General features: G+C 43.4%; 1 protein-coding gene across 1 annotated transcript in view; it reads left to right on the top strand.

Annotated features, from left to right (window-relative positions):
• Window positions 1–21051, top strand: part of Sh3tc2 (SH3 domain and tetratricopeptide repeats 2) — a 63006-nt gene that overhangs the window by 30430 nt on the left and 11525 nt on the right. Inside the window, exons 9-12 of the mRNA XM_028774242.1 lie at window positions 4400–4533; window positions 5615–5656; window positions 5785–7482; window positions 7577–7757. Of these exons, the coding sequence (XP_028630075.1) occupies window positions 4400–4533; window positions 5615–5656; window positions 5785–7482; window positions 7577–7757 (2055 nt within the window). The remainder of the gene's footprint in view (window positions 1–4399; window positions 4534–5614; window positions 5657–5784; window positions 7483–7576; window positions 7758–21051) is intronic.

Here is a 21051-nt window from a genome sequence, read left to right as displayed (position 1 = left end):
TTTTTTTTTTTTAGCAAACATATCCCCAAAGTGATAAAGTTCATTTTAATAAAGAACAACCAGCAGGAAATGCACCCAGATGTCTAAACTGAAAACCATTTTCTCGGCTCCAAGAAAAAGAAGAGAAAACTCGAATTTCATAGTTTTAAGAACTCTATCCTATGTTGCACTGTCTCTTTTGCGCTTCCTGCTCTTCTGTTCGTGATTCCGTTCCTCATGACATCTGCTTTTGCTGACTGACATTATGCTGTTAGTGGTAGAGCCATGGTGTTGTAGGCAGGCAGTCTTTTTTTCATCTCAGACCTTGATATTTTACAATTTTACGGAGAATAGTGCTTATTATGTGTTGGTAGCAGATTAAGCACTGCTGTTTTCAAAAGCTCACTCGTTCACAGTTACTTCTGGTGCCAGTCTGCATCTGCGATCAAGTCCTCAGCCCTTGTTTGGATTTAATACTCTTGGATGATAATTTATTTAGGCTTAGAAGAACATTTTCAAAGTACACACGTATGGGAAAGTAACAAGGGAGATGCAGGGCTATGGTGCTAGGCCTTTGTCCATTCTGGTAGTGTTTCCAGACCACCATATTTTTTTTTCTCTTGCTGTCTGTGTTTTCTGCACTAAAATCACATTTGCCTTGATTATTTTCTTCTCTCTTTTGGTTTTCTATCTTGAATATGTGTGTTCTTGTCATTTATATGTCTTCTGTGTCATTAAATTTAATACTTAAATTAATTGTGGATGGTTAAGCTCAAAAGCAAGAATTAGCAAAAACAAACAAACAAAAAAGCTAATTTGGAAAGACCTATAAAAATGGATTCCTTGTTAAAAATACTATTTTTATTTGTTTTGCTCAGGACTTGGTGTGCTTCTTCAGCTTGAAGAGTCATCATGTCTTTCTCCAATTCTGGAAACTTCTCAGTCATTCTCCCTTTGAATATTGTCTCTCTCTGTCTTTTAGTCTCTCCCCTGGGATTCTGGTGGAGGTACAGACTTATGCTGTCATCAATCTCTTTGTCATTGGAGGCCATGTTCTGGGGGGTGCTTCCATTTTTCTAACTTTCTCCTCTGCTGCAGCTGAACTTGCCATGTACCACATCTCTGCCATTCTTAATGTGCATGACTTTGCTTTCCATTTACAGAGCTGCGTTTTCCTCAGAGAGTTGCTTTTGCTGAAAACCATCCATCCTTTTGTTGGAGCATCGACTCCCTTCTTCTGTGTCTTTGTTCTAACCTGGCTTTTGTAAGTCAGTCTTCTGGCGACTGCTGCTTCTAATTTTGCACCAGCATTGACTTCTTTGGGATTTTGCTGGTCTTCTTTCATAATTCACATTTCTTGGTTTGTACTTTTTGTTATGTGAACTTTTTTTTTTCAACAATTTAAGAGACCTTGCACGAATCCTATAGTGAAGAGCACCTCTTCGCCAAGAGGAGTCTTTGCATTTGCTTCTCCTGCAGTCTTAGGAACTCATGGTCTAGGTCCTGTATGCATTCTCTGTGGTACCCATGGACACTAGGATGCTGCATGTGGTGCAGGTATTGGGACCCAGTGTTTTCCAGGACTCAATGAGGTGAAAGGTATAATTGGAATGGCAGGCAGTAAGACATTTTGCAGCCCTCTGTATAGAAGCTGCTACCTTTCTATACTGTGGGCTTTCTGAAAGTGCCTGTGTCCAGATACATAGGCTCAAGTTCAAGTTTCCTTTCTCTGGGGAGTTTTCAGCCCCAATGCATAGGCTAAACTACTATAGTCTTTGGCATCTGCTCTCACATCTCGCCCTGGGTTTGGCTTCTCCTTTTGTCTTTACCCCCAAGATTTCCCCTTCCTCTCTTAAGGTTTAAAGGAGCTTGTTAGCTGGTTTTTATGTGTCTTGCAGGGTTTGAATGTGTGTAGGGGAGAGTAGTTTTGGAGTGCAAGCCATGGTGCTGGGTGCTTTTCTATGTTCTCTAGCTCTGTTTTGTATTTAGTAGAGGTTGTCATGATTCTCAGATTCTCTGAAGACAGGATGCTGGCAGATCAGCTCTGAGGCAACGAACACAGATGCTGATGGACAGTACACTACTTTTGGTCTTGGTTTTACCACTCTCCAACTGTACGATTCTGAGCACGCTTCTGAATCATATTCATCAGCAAACACAGATTCAAAACAATTTACAAAGAGAGTAATGAATATGAAATAAATGGGCAAATTCAGAATATGCTGTAACATTTAAGGCTTCTAAAACACTTGGGTTTTATATAGTATATATAAAAACATATACACAATATGTAAATGCACATATAATATATGTAATATATAGACATAATATGTAATATATATTTTAGGATTTATTTATTTATGTATGTATATGTGTGTGAGTCTGCATGGACCTATGTGTACCATGTACATGTAGGTACCCATGGAGACTAGAAGAGGGTATTGTGTCCCCTGGAACTGGAAAGACAGGTGGTCATGAGCCACCTAATTGTGGGTACTGGGAACTGAACTGATCCTATATAAGAGGAGTATGTACTCTTCCCCACTGAGGCATCTCTAGATACCTTTATACATTCTTATTCCAACCCAAGGTTTTAATTGTATGCTATTTTGAGGCTGAAAATTGAGGTACTAGGAAAACTCTGGAGACTGGGCTAAAGATGGGTCTCATACATGTAGGGGAAAAACTCTGGGCCAAGTGTCAGCACACAACTCTAATGCATGTCTGTGAGTTAGGAGTGGCATGTCCTTGAGCAGTTCCCGCAGCTGACTGGCCTGTTGCCTGCTTTCCAGCTGCTCTTGCATGACCTCTGGGGATGGACAGCAAGGGGCTGATCAGAGCAACCTGTCACAGCCCCTCTAGATTCCTGCCCTGACTAGACAGGCTCTCTTACTTCCCACTCACCAACTCTTAACTTTTTATTAGCCTGTAAGTTTTCTATCTGCAGGAGGGGATAAGAATAGCCCCCACCTAAAGACCAACTGTGTTGCAACATCCTTCAAACATGTTAGCTGCTATGAAATTTTGGATTTTGTTTTAAATTGTTTGGTATCGAACAAAAAAAACACCTGAGTTTTGTTTTATTTTGTCTGGGAGGAATGATATTTGTGGACTGGCACCTGGTGGAATTTCCAGGTTCAGAACAAGGAACTGAACAGGCACATGCAGTAGATAGCAGCAGCAGCAGAGAAAAAGATATGCTTTCAAAGGTGGAAGAAGGCCAGAGCAGGGAGGACATTTTAGAAGCTGAAAGGGTCATGTGATAAAAAGTATGGGACTTTTCTATCCCAGTATTCCATATTTTTGGGAGTCCTTTGAACAGGGTGGCATTTTTTGGTATATGCTCTCTGTAGACATGAAGTTTATAATGAACCACAGATTGGTCACCTTCAGATACCCTGGAGTGCCGCTGCACCAGCACCAGTAGCTCTAGTCAGTCCTAGCTGGCCTTGGCTGAGGGCATACCGAGTGGGGTGTGCGGTATGTGGGTGAGGGTATCTGTCCTTCGTCATTGGCAGTTTTTTCTCTTGTGTTAATTCTTCTGCCTTTGCCAAAGACTTTCCTGGCCTTGCTCTCTGTCCTACTCCTCTGAGTCAGTTACACTCTGTAGCCCAGGCTGGCTGGCCTAGACCTCACTGTCTAGACGGACCTTGAGTTCAAGGCAATCTTCTGGACTCAGCCTCCCAAGGAGTACTGCAGTTACAGGGGTAAGCTCCCACATAGGCTTGAAAGTGACCTGACACCACGGTCAGCTAAGTGCTTGATAGAGTGCTTTGTCAGCCATTTGTATTTTTCAAAATAACCTCTAGCAAGCAAATTAGACCTTAAGGTAGACTGAGATAGGCTGCCCTTAAAGAGCTCTTTTGTTTGTGATTGTTTCTACAGCCCCCTGACCCTGCCTCTACTCATGTTCTGTCCCTTAGTAATTCCTTTCTTTTCTTAATGTCACACAGTACTGTTCTGTGTCCTCAAATAAGACCTTAGCAACTGTGTAAGAGTCCTTCAGAGCACAGGGGAGCTTTTTTTGCTGTCCCTCCAGACAGGTACCATTTGTCCCTGACTTCTGGAAACAAACTAAGGAGAAAAAAAACTTCTTATATTTTCCTTAAATCCTTACCATCATGGCACCAATCCCTGCTGCTGCCATTACAAACAGACGCCACTGGCGGTTGAGGTATGGGAATTTCTCCAAGGAGATGGTATTTTAATAGAAGGATGTTTCTAGCTCTCCTTTGACCTACTTACCACCCTACGACATCCCTTTCTTCTCCAGCAGGGACGCTTAGACTGCAGCAGTGAGGAGCTGATGTCGACCATGGACAAGCCTGGTTTTCTAAGCTTTACTACAGCCTTATGTGGAGAGAGGAAAAGGGGGAGTCAAAGCCCAGCACTGACCTTGTCTGTTTTCTATCCTGTGCAGGAGCAAGAACTCTGTCTTTTTCAGTGATGAGGAAAGGTGTTCTCTCTGGTCCCCAGGAAGTGACAGGAAGGCTGAGTGTTCCGGCTTCCTAAGTTCGCTTGCTCATACTGACATCACTTCTATTTACCGGCTGAGTGAGTATTCCTTAGACTCTAGAGAAAGCCCAGGCTCCTAAAGACCAGAAAGGAACCCATAGCCAGGAATAGACTTCTCTTCATTCCATTCCTGTCTAGGAGTTCAAGGCTGCAATCACTATCCACTTGATGGCCTGGTTCAAACGTGACTAGAAGTTTCCCTGTAGATCTTTCTGGATTGCGCATGTTGTGTTACCAGGCAACTATGACACATGATAAAACCAACTTGCCTTTACCATGGGTGGTTAGCTGGATTGGCCTTTCATCCCAAGGGAAGGAAGAGAGAGCTTCCTGAGTCATGACTAAAGGTCACATTGCTAACTAGGTACCAAATCACACATCATGTAGATAATTGCACAGAGACCTCAGAGATAATTTCTCACTTTATTGTACACATTTAGGAAGCTGAGGCCAAGAATAATAGTACCTGAACCAGGATACCTCTTAGCCAAGACAGCCCACTTCATCACACCACCCAGGATGACCCTGGGTTGTTGGATGTATCAATCTCAGGAGTGGATCTACCTTGCTTAGCATACAATTTTTGTCACTGTTGAATGAATGAATAAATGCATGAGCAAGTGAATGATAACAATTTCCTTATGATGGGAAAGGCCCATTGCTTTGTGGAGGAAGTTACTGTCACTAACGTTGCTGATGAAGGGTTATTTTTTTCTCACCTCTTTGATGATGGTATGTCTGCTTTTGTGAGACTGAGTTAGATGGTTGCCATTTCATAGGGATAGCCAGAGATTCTCCGCCAGGGATTCTCAGACCAGTTCCTTGGAAGAGAGGGAACTGGAAGCTTTCTTCATGTACAGGGAGCCTTTGTGAGGAATACAAATCCCAGCTATAAACACTAAGCCCTAGAAAACTTTCTTGTTGTAGCAGATCTGCCAGACTCAGGCAAGAAGCTGGAGCTGTGAGTCCCTGGTAAGGGGAGCAGAGCTCTGAACACCAAGGAATACTTGTTCTGGGAGCGGGAGGGGATCAATGGTTGATGATAGACTTGCCTCAAGGGTCAACATCATGGTGACATGGTGTGATCTAATACTAAGTCTTTTCCTTTATCTTTACCTAGGTGAGTTTGAATCCATCCAGAATCTTCACAATGATCTGAGCGGTGAGTAGAGATCATGTCAAGCCCGACCTCCTGTCCTTGGGTCAGCTTATCTATTCTCTTAGTCAGCCAGGAGCTGACTGCCCTAGGTGCAGGCCCTCAGGGGTGCTTAACTCTGCCTGTCCTTACAGCATCTCAGCCTGAGGGCTTCAGGGAGGCCAGGTCTGGTGGGACCTGGATGGAGCGGCAGACCATGGGGTCCAGACATTCCAGCAGTTCTATAGACTCCAGCCTTGAGGATGAGCTCATCTCAGCCTCCTCAGACAGCTATCACCTTCCAGAGCCCGATGACCTCGATGACCCAGAACTGTTTATGGACCTAAGCACTAGCCTGGAAGAGGATGAGGTGGAGAACTTTGCTCCCATCTTGGCTTTTCTCGATCATGAAGGCTACACCGACCACTTTAAGAGCCTCTATGATTTCTCTTTCTCTTTTCTTACTTCCTCCTTTTACAGCTTCTCTGAGGAGGATGAGCTAGTGGCCTACCTAGAGACTTCAAGGAAGTGGGCCAAGATGAGCCACATGACATGGGCGCATGCCCGGCTCTGCTTCCTCCTGGGCCGACTAAGCATCAGGAAGACCAAACTTTCCCAGGCCAGGGTATACTTTGAGGAGGCCATTCGAGTTCTTGATGGGGCATTTGAGGACCTCTCCCTGGTGGCTGCTCTGTACATCAACTTGGCAGCCATCTACCTGAGGCAGAGGCTAAGACATAAAGGGCCAACCTTACTTGAAAAGGCAGGTGCTCTGCTGGCCTGCCTGCCAGACCGTGAGTTCAGTGCCAAGAATGAGCTTGATGTGGTGGCTTATGTGCTTCGCCAAGGGATCGTGGTGGGGAGTGGCCCTCTGGAGGCCAGGGCCTGCTTCCTGGCCATCCGGTTGCTCCTGAGTCTTGGCCGCCATGAGGAGGTTCTGCCGTTTGCAGAGCGTCTGCAGCTCCTTTCTGGGCACCCTCCTGCTTCAGAGGTTACAGCCACCATGTTGAGTTCTCTGTATGACAAGAAATATCTTCCACATCTTGCAGTGGCCTCTGTTCAGAAACGTGGTCTCCAGAGTGCCCGGGGGATGTCTGTTTCCATTTGGCAGGCATATTTGGTTCTCCAGAATGCCACTAAGATCCTGGGTGTTCCTTCTTCAAGCTGGTGCGAAGTTTCTTCACTGGCCAGCCCAACCCTCAGGCAGGCCCTGGCTGCCTGTGAGGAACAGAGTGACCAGAACATCCAGAGGACCTTGTGTCTCATCCTGTCCAAAATGTACCTCCAGCACAGGTCTCCTGATGGTTCTATTCACTACCTGAGCCAAGCCCATGTGTTAGGGAAACTATTGGGTGAAGAGGAAGCCTTTGAATCTTCTCTCTGTTTGGCGTGGGCTTATCTCTTAGCCAGGCAGACAAAGAAGGCTTTGGAAATCCTTGAACCGCTACTGTGTTCCTTGAGGGAGACAGAATGTGTGACCCAGAGGGGAGTGGTCCACAACCTCCTGGGACTTGCATTTGAAGATGAAGGCCGGACAAGCAGGGCAGCCAAGAGCTATCTCCGAGCTTTGATCAGAGCTCGGGAGATGGGGAATATACGTAACCAGGCTGTGTCTATGGCCAATCTTGGTCACTTGACCCTCAAGTCCTGTATGCAGCAGTCAGCCAGGGGTTATCTCCTGCAGGCTGTACGGCTGTATTCTGAACTCCAAGCCAGCAAGGAGACAGACATGGAATTGGTACAAGTGTTACTCTGGTTGGGCCAAGCTCTGGTGTCTGGACACCAGCTGGTCCACAGCCGCCTTTGTTATGAAATGGCATTGCTGTTTGGCTTAAGGCACCGACACCTAAACAGTGAGTATGCCCGTATTTCTGAGAGCATTGGGAAAAAGAACATGTTGGTGCATACTATGCCAGTGTCTCATTCATGTCCCTGCTTTATGTTCAGGTCAGCTTCAGGTCACCAAATCCCTCTGCCATTTCTACAGCTCGGTGTCACCAAACCCTGATGCGTGTATTACCTATCATGAACACTGGCTGGCCCTGGCTCAGCAACTCAAGGACCGGGAGATGGAGGGGCGGTTACTGGAATCCCTTGGGCAGCTTTATAGGAACCTAAATACATCCAGGTGAGTCCCTGCTTTAGGGAGTAATGGTATTCTTTCTCTCAAGAAGGCAAGTCCAGCTGCACATGGTATATGAATACTATATTGGAAAACTGCAGGTCCTGCAGCCGTCAGGCAGTGCTCCCATCGGTTGGGAGTTCTATGGTCTTGGACGAGTTATACCTTGGTTTTCTCATCAGTCAGAGGAGGATGATAATGGCATGTATCTTACATTACCACTGTGAGAAGTGAATGAGTTAACGTCCTCGAAATGCAGACAGTCTCTGCAATGGTTACTACTTTCACTTGTGTGTTTTCAAAGCAATCAGTCTATCCTGACTAGCTGAGAGTGAATTCAAAGGGGCCACAGTTACACTGTGGACCGCAGCCCCTTCAGGAGGTCATCACTATTTAAAGACAATTAGGATTTGAGAAAGGACACGGAGTATTTATAAATGCCATGAAACAGGGGTGTAAATGAAAAAGTGCTTGGTTGGAACTTCATCTTTAAAAAGGAACTGGGACTTAGGAAGTCCAGTCTGCTCTCACCTGTGCTCGAGCCTCAGAATAAACACACAGGGTGGAAGGGTGGGCCTGGCTGTCTGAGAAAACTGTATACTAGCACTTCCTTCTGTGAATTTTTTTTTTTTGGCATTTGTCTTAGTTAGGGTTTTATTGCATGTGGATACCATGACCATGGCAGCTCTTATTAAAAAGACATGCAATTGGGGCTGGCTTACAGTTCAGAGGTTCAGTCCATTGTCATCACGGAGGGAAGCATGGCGGCATGCAGGCAGACATGGTGCTGGAGAAGCAGCTGAGAGTTCTACATCTGGATTGGCAGGCAGCAGGAAGAGAATGAGACACACTAGGCCTGGCATGGCATTCTGAGACCTCAAAGCCATCTTCTGTGAGACACACTTCCTCCAATAACATCATACCCACTCCAACAATGCCATACCTACTCCAACAAGGCCACACCTCCGAATAGTGCCAGTTTCTATGAGCCTATGGGGACGTTTTCATTCAAACCATCACAGTGCTTTCTGAGAAACCTTCAGTTTTGTAAAAGTATGTCCCAAATATATTCAAGCATCCCTTAGGCTACTGATACTCAAAGTCTCCTCACTCATGTACCTTGATACTTGCTGGAGTTCTTTGCTTATACTAGTCCAGGGCCACCAGGGTTCTCCTTTACTGGTGGGCAGTCTGCAGTTGTGTCTCTAACAAGTCTCATAAAATCACAGAGGTTTAAAAACCTCTCATTTCACTTTGCAACAGATTTGTGTCATAATGTTATATTCATAATTCTTACTAAAATAAGAGTAGGGATTCTTGCTAGTGTTGATCAGAGAGGCGCTGTAGGGAGTGCTAGTTCAAGGCTAGCTTTTGCTTTATAGACACTTCCCTAGTTAGGGTTTCTATTGCTGAGATGAAATATCATGATCAAAAGCAAATTGGGGAGGAAAGGGCTTATTTTGTAGTCTGTTATTAAAGAAGTCAGGACAGAAACTCAAACAGAGGGAACCTAGAGGCAGGAGCTGATGCAAAGGCCGTGGAGGAGTGCTGTGTACCAGCTTGTTCCTCATGGCTTTCTCAGACTGCTTTCTTGTAGACCCCAGGACCATGACGCCAGGGGTGGCACTACCACATTAGGCTGAGCCCTCCTCCATTAATCATGAATTCAGAAAATTCCCTACAGGCTTGCCTACAGCCCAATTTTATAGAGGCATTTTCTTAAGTGAGGCTCCCTCCTCTCAGATGACTCTAGTTTGTGTCAAGTTGACATAAATGTAGCCAGCACTGGTACCATGACAACCATGGGTATGTAAGCATCAGACAATAGTTAATCACACGGTGAATTCTTGTTCTCTATGTATTTCTCCCCTCTCACTCTATTTCTTTCTGTTCCTGTTCTCTTACAAAAATTAGACATCTTCTGAGCATCCCACTGCCTTTGCCTCTGGTGCCAGGGACAGAATTTTGACATATATAGTCTGTGGGAGGCAGAGGAATACGTGTCCAGCCTATGCTGCCTCCGTTTCTACACACTCTAAGAGCATGGATGCCTCTGGACAGACCTAAAAGATAGGTTTCAGTGAAATTTTGAGATGAAATAGAATAGTCACATGCATCTTGAAACTGGGTTTCAGGAAAGTCAGATTTGAAAGGACCAGAAGGCGCTGAGTTTACATCTGACTTAGAGCTGCCTCTTGTTACTGTGTTTCCTGTGTATTTTCAGTTTTAGATTATTACTGGGCCCAGCTTCTACCTGCCATCCTTTGCTCTCAACTCTGGTTTAATATTATCAAAATACTGATATTTTGGCAATAACAGGGAGGGAGAGAGAGAAACAGAGAGAGGAGAATGGGTAGGCAGAAGGAGAGAAAATATGAATCACTGTTCTTAGATGATGCAGGTGATACAGAAGTGGGAACCATAAGAAGATAGTAGCTACAAACCTGGACAAGTGGCTGGAATTAGTAGTCTGGAAACCAAGTCCTGCTGTGACCTAATCACATGTCCTTAACAAGCCACTTGCCTTGGTTGCTGTGTTCATGGAGTCAATTTGAGTCAGGAATCTTCCAGATGAGTCTGAGACCAGCTAACTATATCGATCTGACACTGGGTACCAGGCTCTTAGTGCCTCCAAAGAGGCTTCATTTGTTGAGGCAGATCCTTAAAGCTATGGGCCTTTTAGATAGGGGCATGGAGCCAGAGACCTAAGGGCTTTTGAGGGGAGGAGGGGTTTAAAACATTCCAAAGTATGGTCAGAGTTCTTGTAGGCAGATGTTGTATCAAGCACAGAACTATGCTATGTGCTCATGTGGGCAAGTGATAACTGAGTTTTAGCCCAAGGGAACATTACCCTTATGTGACAGGGCATACTGGTGTGCTGCCCTACATGCTCATGGTTAAGAGACAGTAGGGTGCTTGTTGCCAAAAGGAGACCCTGACTGGATTGCTCAGGGCTCAGGTAAGGAAAGGAAGGGGCTTGGAGCATGGAGGCAGGCTTTCTAGAGTTTAGTGACAAGATTAGTGGTCAATGCATCAATGGGACTTCAGTATTAGGTGGAAAACAGCATGGACCCCTCCTTAGAGAGTATTCACCAATAAGGAACCATGTATCGAATACATATTAGGACACAGTGACTGCTCCCCAAATAAGGAATGTAGATTCCCTCCCCTTAAAATTAGTTACTTATAGTAAAAAAAAATTTTCAGTTAAACCAGCATTGAAGATTATGTATTGAAAATAAAGATCTCTTTGTAAGTTCCTATGCCCAAATTCTCCAGAAGTAACTATTTAAAAATTTTAAAATATCAACAAATAGCCCATGTGTATGAAAGATTACATATCACATTCTCTATATTAAGTTCTCAGAATAGTGACTATAATATACACATACCTTAGTTACATGAAGGATTATGGTAAAACTTCTATACAATGCAGTGTACTTTTTGCTTGCATTTTTTGTTTCATTTGAAATGCTATGAAATGCTGAACCAGCATTTTTGAGGCTAAAATCTGTTGTATTGAAATAAACGTCATACTACTTCATAGTTTCATACTAATAGTATTTTCAAAATATTCCATATTTTGATCATGTTTTTCCCTCCCCCAAGTCCTTTCAAAGTCTTTCCACTTTCCTACCCACCCAAGTTTTGTTATTTTTCTCTCTCCCTTCAAAAAAAAAAAAAAAAACCCCAACCCAAACCAAACCAAAACCCCCAAAAAAAAAAAAAAAAAGCCCTAAAAAAAACAAACAAGCAAAAGATGGATAACTCAAAAAATGACAAAAGAAAGCAAAATGAAACAAAGAATCCTAAACAGAAACCAAAACCCAGTGGGTTTGTTTTGTGCTTGCCAACTGCTGGGGCCTGCTGGCTGATATAGCCACTGTGGCTCCATTGGAGAAAAGTTGTGTTTCCTTCCCCAGTGGGTATCATTTGCAGACAGCTTCATGGTTAGGGGTGGAACCCTGGTCTCAGTGATTGGATCTGTCTTGGAGAAAGCATTTTATTACACAATAAGAACCTTTCTGATGTGTCTATGGTAAGTACTGGGGAGTCTCAGAATTAGGAACAAAAACATCTAAAATAACTGTTCCATACAGTCCCCACTGTGTGATCTTGTGTGTTGCCTTTACAGGCTCTTATTCAGGCAGGTATTGATCATTCAAGAACTCTTCATAACAGCATCATTGAAATATGATCACATGCGATATGGCTGAACCTTTACAATTTAATTTGCAGCTCAACATACATTTTAGCTTTTAGCATTTTCATGTAGCTGTGTTAAGTCTCACTGCTATTGAACTGCCAGTCATCTTCAGGACCTCCTTCTTCCAGCCCTGGAATCCTCAGCAGTAAGGACTGCCCACTCTCCACTCTCATCCAGCATTGGAAACCACAAACCTCCTGTGTCTCCTGTTCGTACTGGCAAAAGGCGGGATCAATTTCAGTTTCATGACTGGTTTCTTTCACTTCCTGTGATGTTTTCAAGGCTCATTTATGCCATGGATGTCAGTGTCCCATTATTTTTCATTTCTCCCCCTTCCCCACCATTTGCCTGTTTATTTTCTGTGTGACGTCATATGTGTGGAGGTCAGTCCCTTCTCTTCTTTAAGTGGATCCTGGGGATTGAACTTAGATTGTAAGGCTTGGCAGCAAGACCCTTCGCCTGCTGAGCCATCTAGCTGGCCCACCGGTCATTATTTTTATTGCTGAACAATATTCTGTGGCTATGCCATGTTTGCTTATTTATTCCTTAGTTGATGGACATATGGGTTGTTTTTATTTTGCAGCTATGGTAGCTAATGGGCGTTTGTGAACGAGTAAAGATGGGGTTGTAGCTCTCTTGAATATGGACCCACAAGTGGGATTTCAGAATTTTAAGTGTTCATAACTTTACGTTTAAATGTTCGGGGGAACTACAGACTGTCTTCCAAAGAGGCCACACTATTTGATATCCCTATGAGAAATGTGTGATGGCGCCAGTGCCCCTGTGTCCTCACTGTATTTGCTGTTGTATGGGTTTCATTTTAGCCATCCTAGTGGAGTGAGATGGGATGGAATCTCATTGTGCTTTTAATCTGCATTTCCTTAGTGACTGAAGATGCTGAGCATTGTCTCATGGGCTTTATATGTTCTTTTTTGAAAAATGTTTGTACAAGTCATTTGCCTATCTATCTATCTATCTATCATTTATTTGTGACAGGATTTCTCTGTGTAGCCCTGACTGTCCTGGAACTTCCTCTGTAGACCAAGCTGGCTTGAAACTCAGAGATCCTCCTGCCTCTGCCTCCTGAGTTCTGGAATTAAAGTCATGTGCCACCAGCACCTGGCCTTTTGTCTATTTAAAATCAGGACCTTTGCCTCTTTATTGTTGACTGAAAGACTTCATGTACTCTGGATTCGAGTCTGTCATCAGATGTGTGTGTTGCAGACATTTTCTCCCAATTCTTGCTTTTTTGATTGCCTCATTCAGTGAACTAGGCATGGTCTTTACGATGGTCAATCTTGGATGTCACTTTAAGGCAATTAGGAAAGCATGCCTCTGGGTTCACTGGGGAGGGGATTCCAGAGGGACTTAATTAAGCTGTGAAGGCCCACCACCAATACAGAGGGCATCATCCTGTAGGCTGGCAGTCCAGGTGAGATAAGGGTCTGGAATAAAATACTGTTCTCTAGAGAATAACATCACCCCCCTTTTTAAAGATTTATTTATTTTATGTATATGAGTACAATGTAGCTGTCTTTAGACACACCAGAAGAGGGCATCGGATCCCATTACAGATGCTTGTGAGTCACCATGTGGTTGCTGGGAATCAAATTCAGGACCTCTGGAAGAGCAGTCGGTGCTCTTAACCACTGAGCCATCTCTCCAGCCTTAACTAACCCCTTTTTATTGCTAGGAAGTTGGTGCTAGTCTTCAGTTTAATTTCCCAAGTCTTCCTTTGCCTTTCTTTCTTTTTCTTGTCTTACTAATTAGAGATCTGACACTTTAAAAAATCCTTTAAAAAACTGATTTTCCATCTTATCCATTTTCTCCACTATGCCATACTCTGTGTGGCTCACTCTGCCCTCCCATCTTGGCTGCTTCCTCTACTTGCTTTGGGTTGCTTTTAATTCTCTTTGGCTAGAGTCTTAAGGTGGCATTGACTTCTAAGCGTCCTTATTTTCAAGTGTTAAGTATTTCCCCCTGAGCTCTGCTCATCCCTCAAATTCTGGTATATTGTGCTTTTGTTTTTATTAACCTCAAAGCATTTTCTAATATCTTTGTGATTTCTTCTCTGACCTGTTGGTTATTTAAGCATATTTTCAGATGAATTTCCCAGTTTTTGAAAACTATAACTGATGCCTAATTTGATTCCACTGTGTTGGAAATATATATTTTGTATGAGTTTATTCCTCTCAAGGTTTTATGGCATGACATTAGGTCTATTTTCAGGATGTTCTAGACACTGTAGAAGAATGTACTTTTTGCTGCTGTTAGGTGTGGCATTCTGTGTAGATCTCTTTTAGGTCCGATTGGTCTGTTTCCTTATATTTTAATGGACTTTTTACCTTATTCTTTATTTTTATTGCCATTGTTATTGTTTGGTACTAGAGACCCACTGGGGGCCATATGCATGTTGAATATGTGTTGACCTACAGAACTATACCCACAGTACCTGGTTTCCTTCTCACCCCATGTCTAACTATCCTATGTGTCATTGAACATGGCTTAGTAAGATATCCAGTTGTTTTTGCTGAATCGTCTAGTTCTTCTTCACTTCTGTTAGACTGGTCTACACATCATATGGGACTCTGTCAAATACACACACAATCATGCACATACCCATACTCATATGCTGTACACACAAACACACACACATAGACACATGTGTAATCCATGTGTTTCCTGTTATATTGGCTGTCTTATCATGACAAAATGACTGATGTTGTTTCTAGTGATTCTGGTGCTTTTCTCCGTATTAGTGACTACCTTCACTTCCCTCCATAATTGTTGCATGGTGTCTATTTCTATATACTTTTGCTTTCTGATATGTCTTTGAGTCTAAAGTGTGCATATACTTTGGTCATTTAAATTATCTGTTTTGCCAATGTCTGTCTACCTTTGACTGAAGTGTTTAACCCATTCCTGGTTAAGTAAGCACCTACAGGTAGGTTTATATGCCATTTTATCGTTTTTCTGCTTGTTTTTTCTTGTCTCACATCCTTTATGACATTCAATTCTGCCATCTCTGCTTCCTCTCATGTTAAATAGATATTTTATGGAGCACTGTTTTATGTCCTTCATTACAGTTATTTTTCTCAGTGGGTTCCTGAAGATCGTGAGTATTAGATTAACCTGTATCACTTGCAGGACTTTCTGAGTGAGCACACATAGCCCCACACATGTGCATGGCCTTCATTCCTAGAGAGGCTGGCTTGTGTGGACACGGGATCCTCCACTTTTGCTTCTATGTGCTTTTGCCTGTTCCTTGTATGTAGATCCTTTTGTGAGGATTGAACCCAGGGCTTCACAAATGCCAAGCAAATGCTCAACCACTGAGTTACATCTTCAACCCGAGATTTCTATTTGTCCCATATATTTTCTTTGTTGTAGACAATCTTAAAATCCCAGCCCAGGGTTTCTTCCCTGCCTTTGGTTATTGAGTTCCTGCATTAAACACACACACACACACACACACACACACACACACACACACACACGGCCTTTATATTTACAATAAGCCTTAAGCAGCACAATAACTGGGCAACTGCCTACCCTCCATGCTGCTAGAATCCACTTTCCTATCGATAACCCTGAGTTATTACTTGCTATTTACTATGTTCTATCTGGGCTGCTCTTAACTCCAATTGGCAGCCCTTGGGGCCACACTCTCTTGATCCTTAACCCATGGAGTCTTCTCTTTCCTCTCTTGCTCCTTCTTCTTCTCCCTCCTGGTCTTCCTCTCCCACAAGCCTGAGAAACCTAAACTTCACTTATGTCTCTTCTGCCGAGCTATTGGCTGTCAACATCTTTATTCACCAATCAGAATTAACTTTGTTGTAGACAATTAAAAAATTAGCAGGATCACAGAGGTAAGTGTAGGCTCCAGGTCTTGAGTACCCACACTTAGCATTACAATAGACTGTAAAAAAGAAAACCTTAATATTCTTTATGTCAGATTCTAGTGATGTTCATTTATTTACCTTTTTGTTTGTTTTGTTTTGGCAAAATGCATAGAAAAGAGGGTTTTTAATTATTTATGTAATTAATTAGCTAATTAATTAATTTGAATGGACTCTAAGTAATATCCAATAAAAATAAGCTCTGTAACTACAGGCTTTCGGAAAACATCCTCAGGTCAAATTGACCTTTCTCTGGGTTGAAACTTTGGGTAATCCAAACTCATCTTGATCCCTGCAGCAGGGATCTTAAAGGCTTTGTTTGATCTTTGCCACCGGTCTGGGGTGAGCAGGAAGGATCAAGGCCAGGTGAGAGAGTATCAGGTGTCAACAAAATTAAGATGAGATTTGAGCAGACTTTCTAGGGAAAGGCTTATTGTGAAAAGTCATTGCTCATGTTTTCATGGCCCTCCTCCAGGTCTGGACTTTCTGAGATCCCCGCTCCACTGCACTAGAAGCTGAACCACGTTCCTTAATTCTTAAAAATTGCAATTTTTTATGTGTTTGGGTGGTGTGTCTGCATGTGTGGTGTGTCTGCACACTATTTATGTTCATGGTACTTGTGGAGGCCAGAAGAGGGTTTTGGATCTTCTGGAACAGCAGTTACAGGTAGTTGTAAGCCTCCATGTGGGTTCTGGGAACTGAACTCTGGTTCTCTGGAAGAGCAACTGGTGCTCTTAGCCACCGAGCCATCACTCCAGTCCCTGGGACTTTTAATTTCAGTATACAGTAGTTCCAGTTTTCAAGATTTTCAATTAAGTTCTTTGGAAGAAATATTCACTAGGAATCAACTTTGACTTCCCCAACATTCAGAAGTACTTCCGTATCACAGGAAGCTCTTGCCAATGGAAAGGTTATTGTTCCTTTGTGAAGTAGCCATTTCATTGGAGGATGTGCAGGAATGCTGTACTTATTTAGCATTTATAGATCAGCAATCCTATAGAGAGCTTTTAAAATTAAAAAGAAAAGGGCAGAGAACGAAGACAGATGAACAGGTGTTGCCACACCCTTCTGGGTGTGGCCACTTTTAGTCCTTCCTGGTAGCTGAAGTGAAAAGCGAGGAGCCTTATGCAGTTCTGACTGTCAGATAAAAGAACATAAACATCTGTTGGAGCAAATTTTCTCCTGGCGTTGCTTCCCAGGAAGAACTTATTAAGCAGGTCTTGATGTTGTCTTGATGTTGACCCCTGGTTTCTGAATGAAAAAAGGAAATTAAAAGGAAAGGATAGGAAAGGCCATGACTGCTTCTAGGTGTGGTGGAAGAGAAAGTTTATTATGGATACGTGGAGCCTAGCCAGAGGTAGACATGTTTGGGGAAGTCCAGAGTGGACATGATCGTGAGCCATGGGGAGGGGAGAAAAGAAAGAGAGGGGACCCAAGTACAGCAGCCAGGAGGCCAAAGGTACAAAAGGGGCAGTAACTAAAATATCTGGATTATATAGGGAAGAGCCTCTGGGGGAAGAGCTGGAGAGTTCATGGTAGAGGGCAGGTATACCAGCCATACCCCATAACCACTAAGGACTGAGGATGCTAGGAGAACCTGGAGGCCAGGTCCACTTTGATAGGTTAAATAAGCATCTCAGCTGCTTGTCCGAGGTTTGAAACTTAACAGTTCTCAACTTTCCTAATGCTGTGACCCTTTAAAGCAGTTCTTCATGCTGTGGTGATCCTCAACCATAAAGTTCTTTTGGTTGCTACTTCATAACTGTACCTTGGCTACTGTTATGAACTGTAATATAAATATCTGACATACAGGACATCTGATCTGTGACTCCTGTGAAAAGGTCCTCAAGGGGTGGCAACCCCTAGGTTGAAAAATGCTGTCATGGACAGATTTCTTCAGCTCCTCTCAAAGAATTTCCATTCTCACCAAACTCAAGGTAAAGCAAGCAAAGGCAGGCTAAGAGGATAGAACAATTCTAGGAAGGGTTAAGAGGATCTGTGTGACAGAAGTTATCTGGGTAAAACATTTGAGGAGCATCCCGAAAGCTAAGTATGATGCTTGGGAAGAGGAGACTGGTAGCAAGTGGCATTTCTGATCAAGGGAATAGAAGCAAGGGCCATGGGAGTAAAAGGTGAACAGATGCTAGTGACCACTGGGACTTAAGCAGAGAAGTCCTTGGCTAAGAAAGGATGCAGAGTTGGGTGGGCTGGGGGATTGCATCTCAGCAGGCCTCTGGACTTACACTAAGCATCCACAAAGAAAATACTGGGCTAGCAGAAAGCTTGTATTGAACATATGTTGTTTGCGGAGCAACGTGTTTGTTTCAGGGCAACCACATGTAGCAAGAAGTTGTTTGGAAGTCCAGAGCTTAAAGTGGTCCAGTGTGTTGCCTGAGGCCCCTGGCAGGGGTTGTTGCCAATAGTTGGAGACTACAGCAGTATTGGCAAACTTGTTTGGTTTTTATTTTTTGAGACAGAGTCTCCCAGAGCAGGGTGACCTTGAACCTTTATTCTCCTGCTCCCACCTCGAAAGTGCTAGGGTTATGAGTATGAGCTACCACATTCCCACATTAGTAAGCTTATAAAGATAGTCAAATAGTACATTTTTTCAGGGTTTGTGGGCCATATGTTCTTTGTCAGCACTCTTCCACTCTGCAGCTGTAGCGCAAAAACTGCTCTGGGCAGTACATAAACAATGAGGGTGGCTGTATTCCAGAGAAGCTACTCATAAAAGCAGACAGGAGGGTGTGCTTGGCACATGGGTCAGAGTTTGCCAACCCTAGTCTATGGTACATGTACTCAAGCACTTTGTGTGTGTTCTGTTTTCTCTGCTAACAATCCTCACCCTAGTTAAGGATGGTGTGTTAGGATTCCAGGGTTGAGAGTGGCTCAGTTTTTTATCAGCTTTGTCCCTGCCTGTGGGTGTCCAGACTCATCGTGTTGCTTGGCTTCATTGGACTTAACTCAAATTCTCAATATAAGGGAGTTTCCCTCTTCTGCCATTTTGGTGGTTATGATTGCTAAATTTAATGATTTTCCTCTGGTGTTTAAAATGGGCAGGGTTAGTAGGTGATAAAAGGTTTGGTGCACTGTTCAGTACCTACTGAGTAATGTTCTCTCTGCCTTCCAGGTGACAGCTAGATTGGAGTGGGGCCAAGTGTTTCAGACTCCAGGTGGGAGAGGTCTTTGTGGATTTTGTTCTCAGCCTTAATCTGACACATGCAGACTGTATTAGTTACTTTCCTATTGCTGTGGTTAAATACCACAACCAAGGCAACTAGTAGAAGAAAGCATTTAATAGGACTTTAGTTTTAGAGGTTGGAGTCCATCATGATAGAGTAAAGGTGTGGTGGAAGGAACAGCTAAGAGCCCACATCTCAGAACTCTAGTGGGATAGGGGATGCAGAGTGCACTGGGGATGATCCGAAGCATTTGAAGCTTCAAAGCCCACCTCTGGGTCAGACCTCCTCTAGCAAGGCCACACTACCTCGTCTAACAAGGCCACACCTCGTCTAACAAAGCCCCACCTCCTCTAACAAGGCCACACCTCCTCTAACAAGGCCACATCTCCTCTAACAAGGCCACACCTCCTCTAACAAGGCCATATCTCTTAATTTTGCCAAACCATTCTACCATTTAGGAGCAAGTATTCAAACATCTGAGCCTATGGGGCCATTCTCATCCAAACCATTATACAGATCAACCCCTTGTTCTAGAGTTGAACCAGACAGGGTTCAGGAGGACCTTGTGACTTTATTGGATCCACTCAACAAATATATCTTTTTAAATCATTTTTCTATGGCCCAGACAAGTATCTAGAAATAAAGGCATTACAGTCCCCAAACTTATACTCACAGAATAATAAAGAGGACAGAAAATGGTCACTACCACAGTAAGAAAGTGTGGTAAACACATCCACATAATATAACTAGAAAGAGGGCGTCTGGCAGGCCCTTGTGGAGACCATCTAGTCTCTGCATGTGAATCTGATGCCAGTGTAGGATTGGTTTCCTCCTAGCTTTTATTTTTATTCTATTCTGCTTGCTTCCATGGACCTAAAATAAAAAAAAACAGCAAAACAAACAACAGAAACAACCAGAAAAGCCTCCAACATTTGGTTTCTAATATAACGAATATGACTAATCCCTAATTCTTTCTGCAATCCTAAATGAAGAAACAGCTGTGTTTGGAATGCCCACACTTGGTCCCAAGGCTGTGGTTCACTACCACCTGTTTTTGCAGATGAGGAAAGTTTTTTCAAGGCTTGCAATCATTTATGTCCTTAACAATTTCATTTTTGTTTTGTAAGTGGCAAAAGAAATCGAAGCTTTCCCACAAACGGATAGCTGAGCCAGGAGTTCAGTAAGGGTTGCTCGAATTTGTGGTTAGACTCCCATTGTTAGAGTCTGGTTTAAACATGGCTTATTACATCCCCACAGTTACATTTTCTGAGCCTTAATTTTCCATTTTTAGTTGCACTTATTTATTTGTGGCGTGTAGGTGTGTGTGTGTGTGTGTGTGTGTGTGAGAGAGAGAGAGAGAGAGAGAGAGAGAGAGAGAGAGAGAGAGCGCCATAGCATGTCTGTGATATCTGTGACCCTGAACAACCTTCAGGGTCAGTTCTATCCTTCTACCATGTGGGTCCCAGGGATGCAACTCAGATGTTCAGGCTTGGTGGTAGGTGCCTTAACACACAGAACCACTCTCCCACTAGCTCTTATTTTTCCCTTTTGTAAAATGGATACAGTAATAGTACTACTGCTGTCTTGGACCTACTGTGACGATTAACTGAGCCTATGGGTACAAAGAGCCCCGGGCACGCTAAATGCCCAGTACATTCTAGGTAACAATATATTACCACTACCAGCATCAGTGAACAGCAAAGAGTTTCAAATCAAGCTTTAGAAATTAGAAACTAACAGGGGAATTTGGAAATGCTTTTTTCCCCTTTCTTGGGCATTGTTTATTTATAAAATCAGCTAAGCACCTTGCTAGTTTAAAGTTCTATATGGCTGGAGAACGAGAGGATGGCATCGAAGGTACCCACCCAGGTGCCACCTAGACAGCCGTCTGCAAGTAGAGCTCTTCCTAGATAGAGCAAAAGGACAGAAAGACCAGGAGGCTAGGCTCTGTTAGTGGTCAGGCGGGGTCACACAGGCAGGGATGGGAGGATGCTATCTGGGAATACAGATGT

Source organism: Grammomys surdaster, unplaced genomic scaffold, assembly GCF_004785775.1.
Source record: "Grammomys surdaster isolate TR1022 unplaced genomic scaffold, NIH_TR_1.0 239, whole genome shotgun sequence".
In the NCBI taxonomy this organism is placed as follows: Eukaryota; Metazoa; Chordata; class Mammalia; order Rodentia; family Muridae; genus Grammomys; species Grammomys surdaster.
Note: the sequence above shows the minus strand (reverse complement) of the source record. Positions and strands in the feature narration are given on the sequence as shown.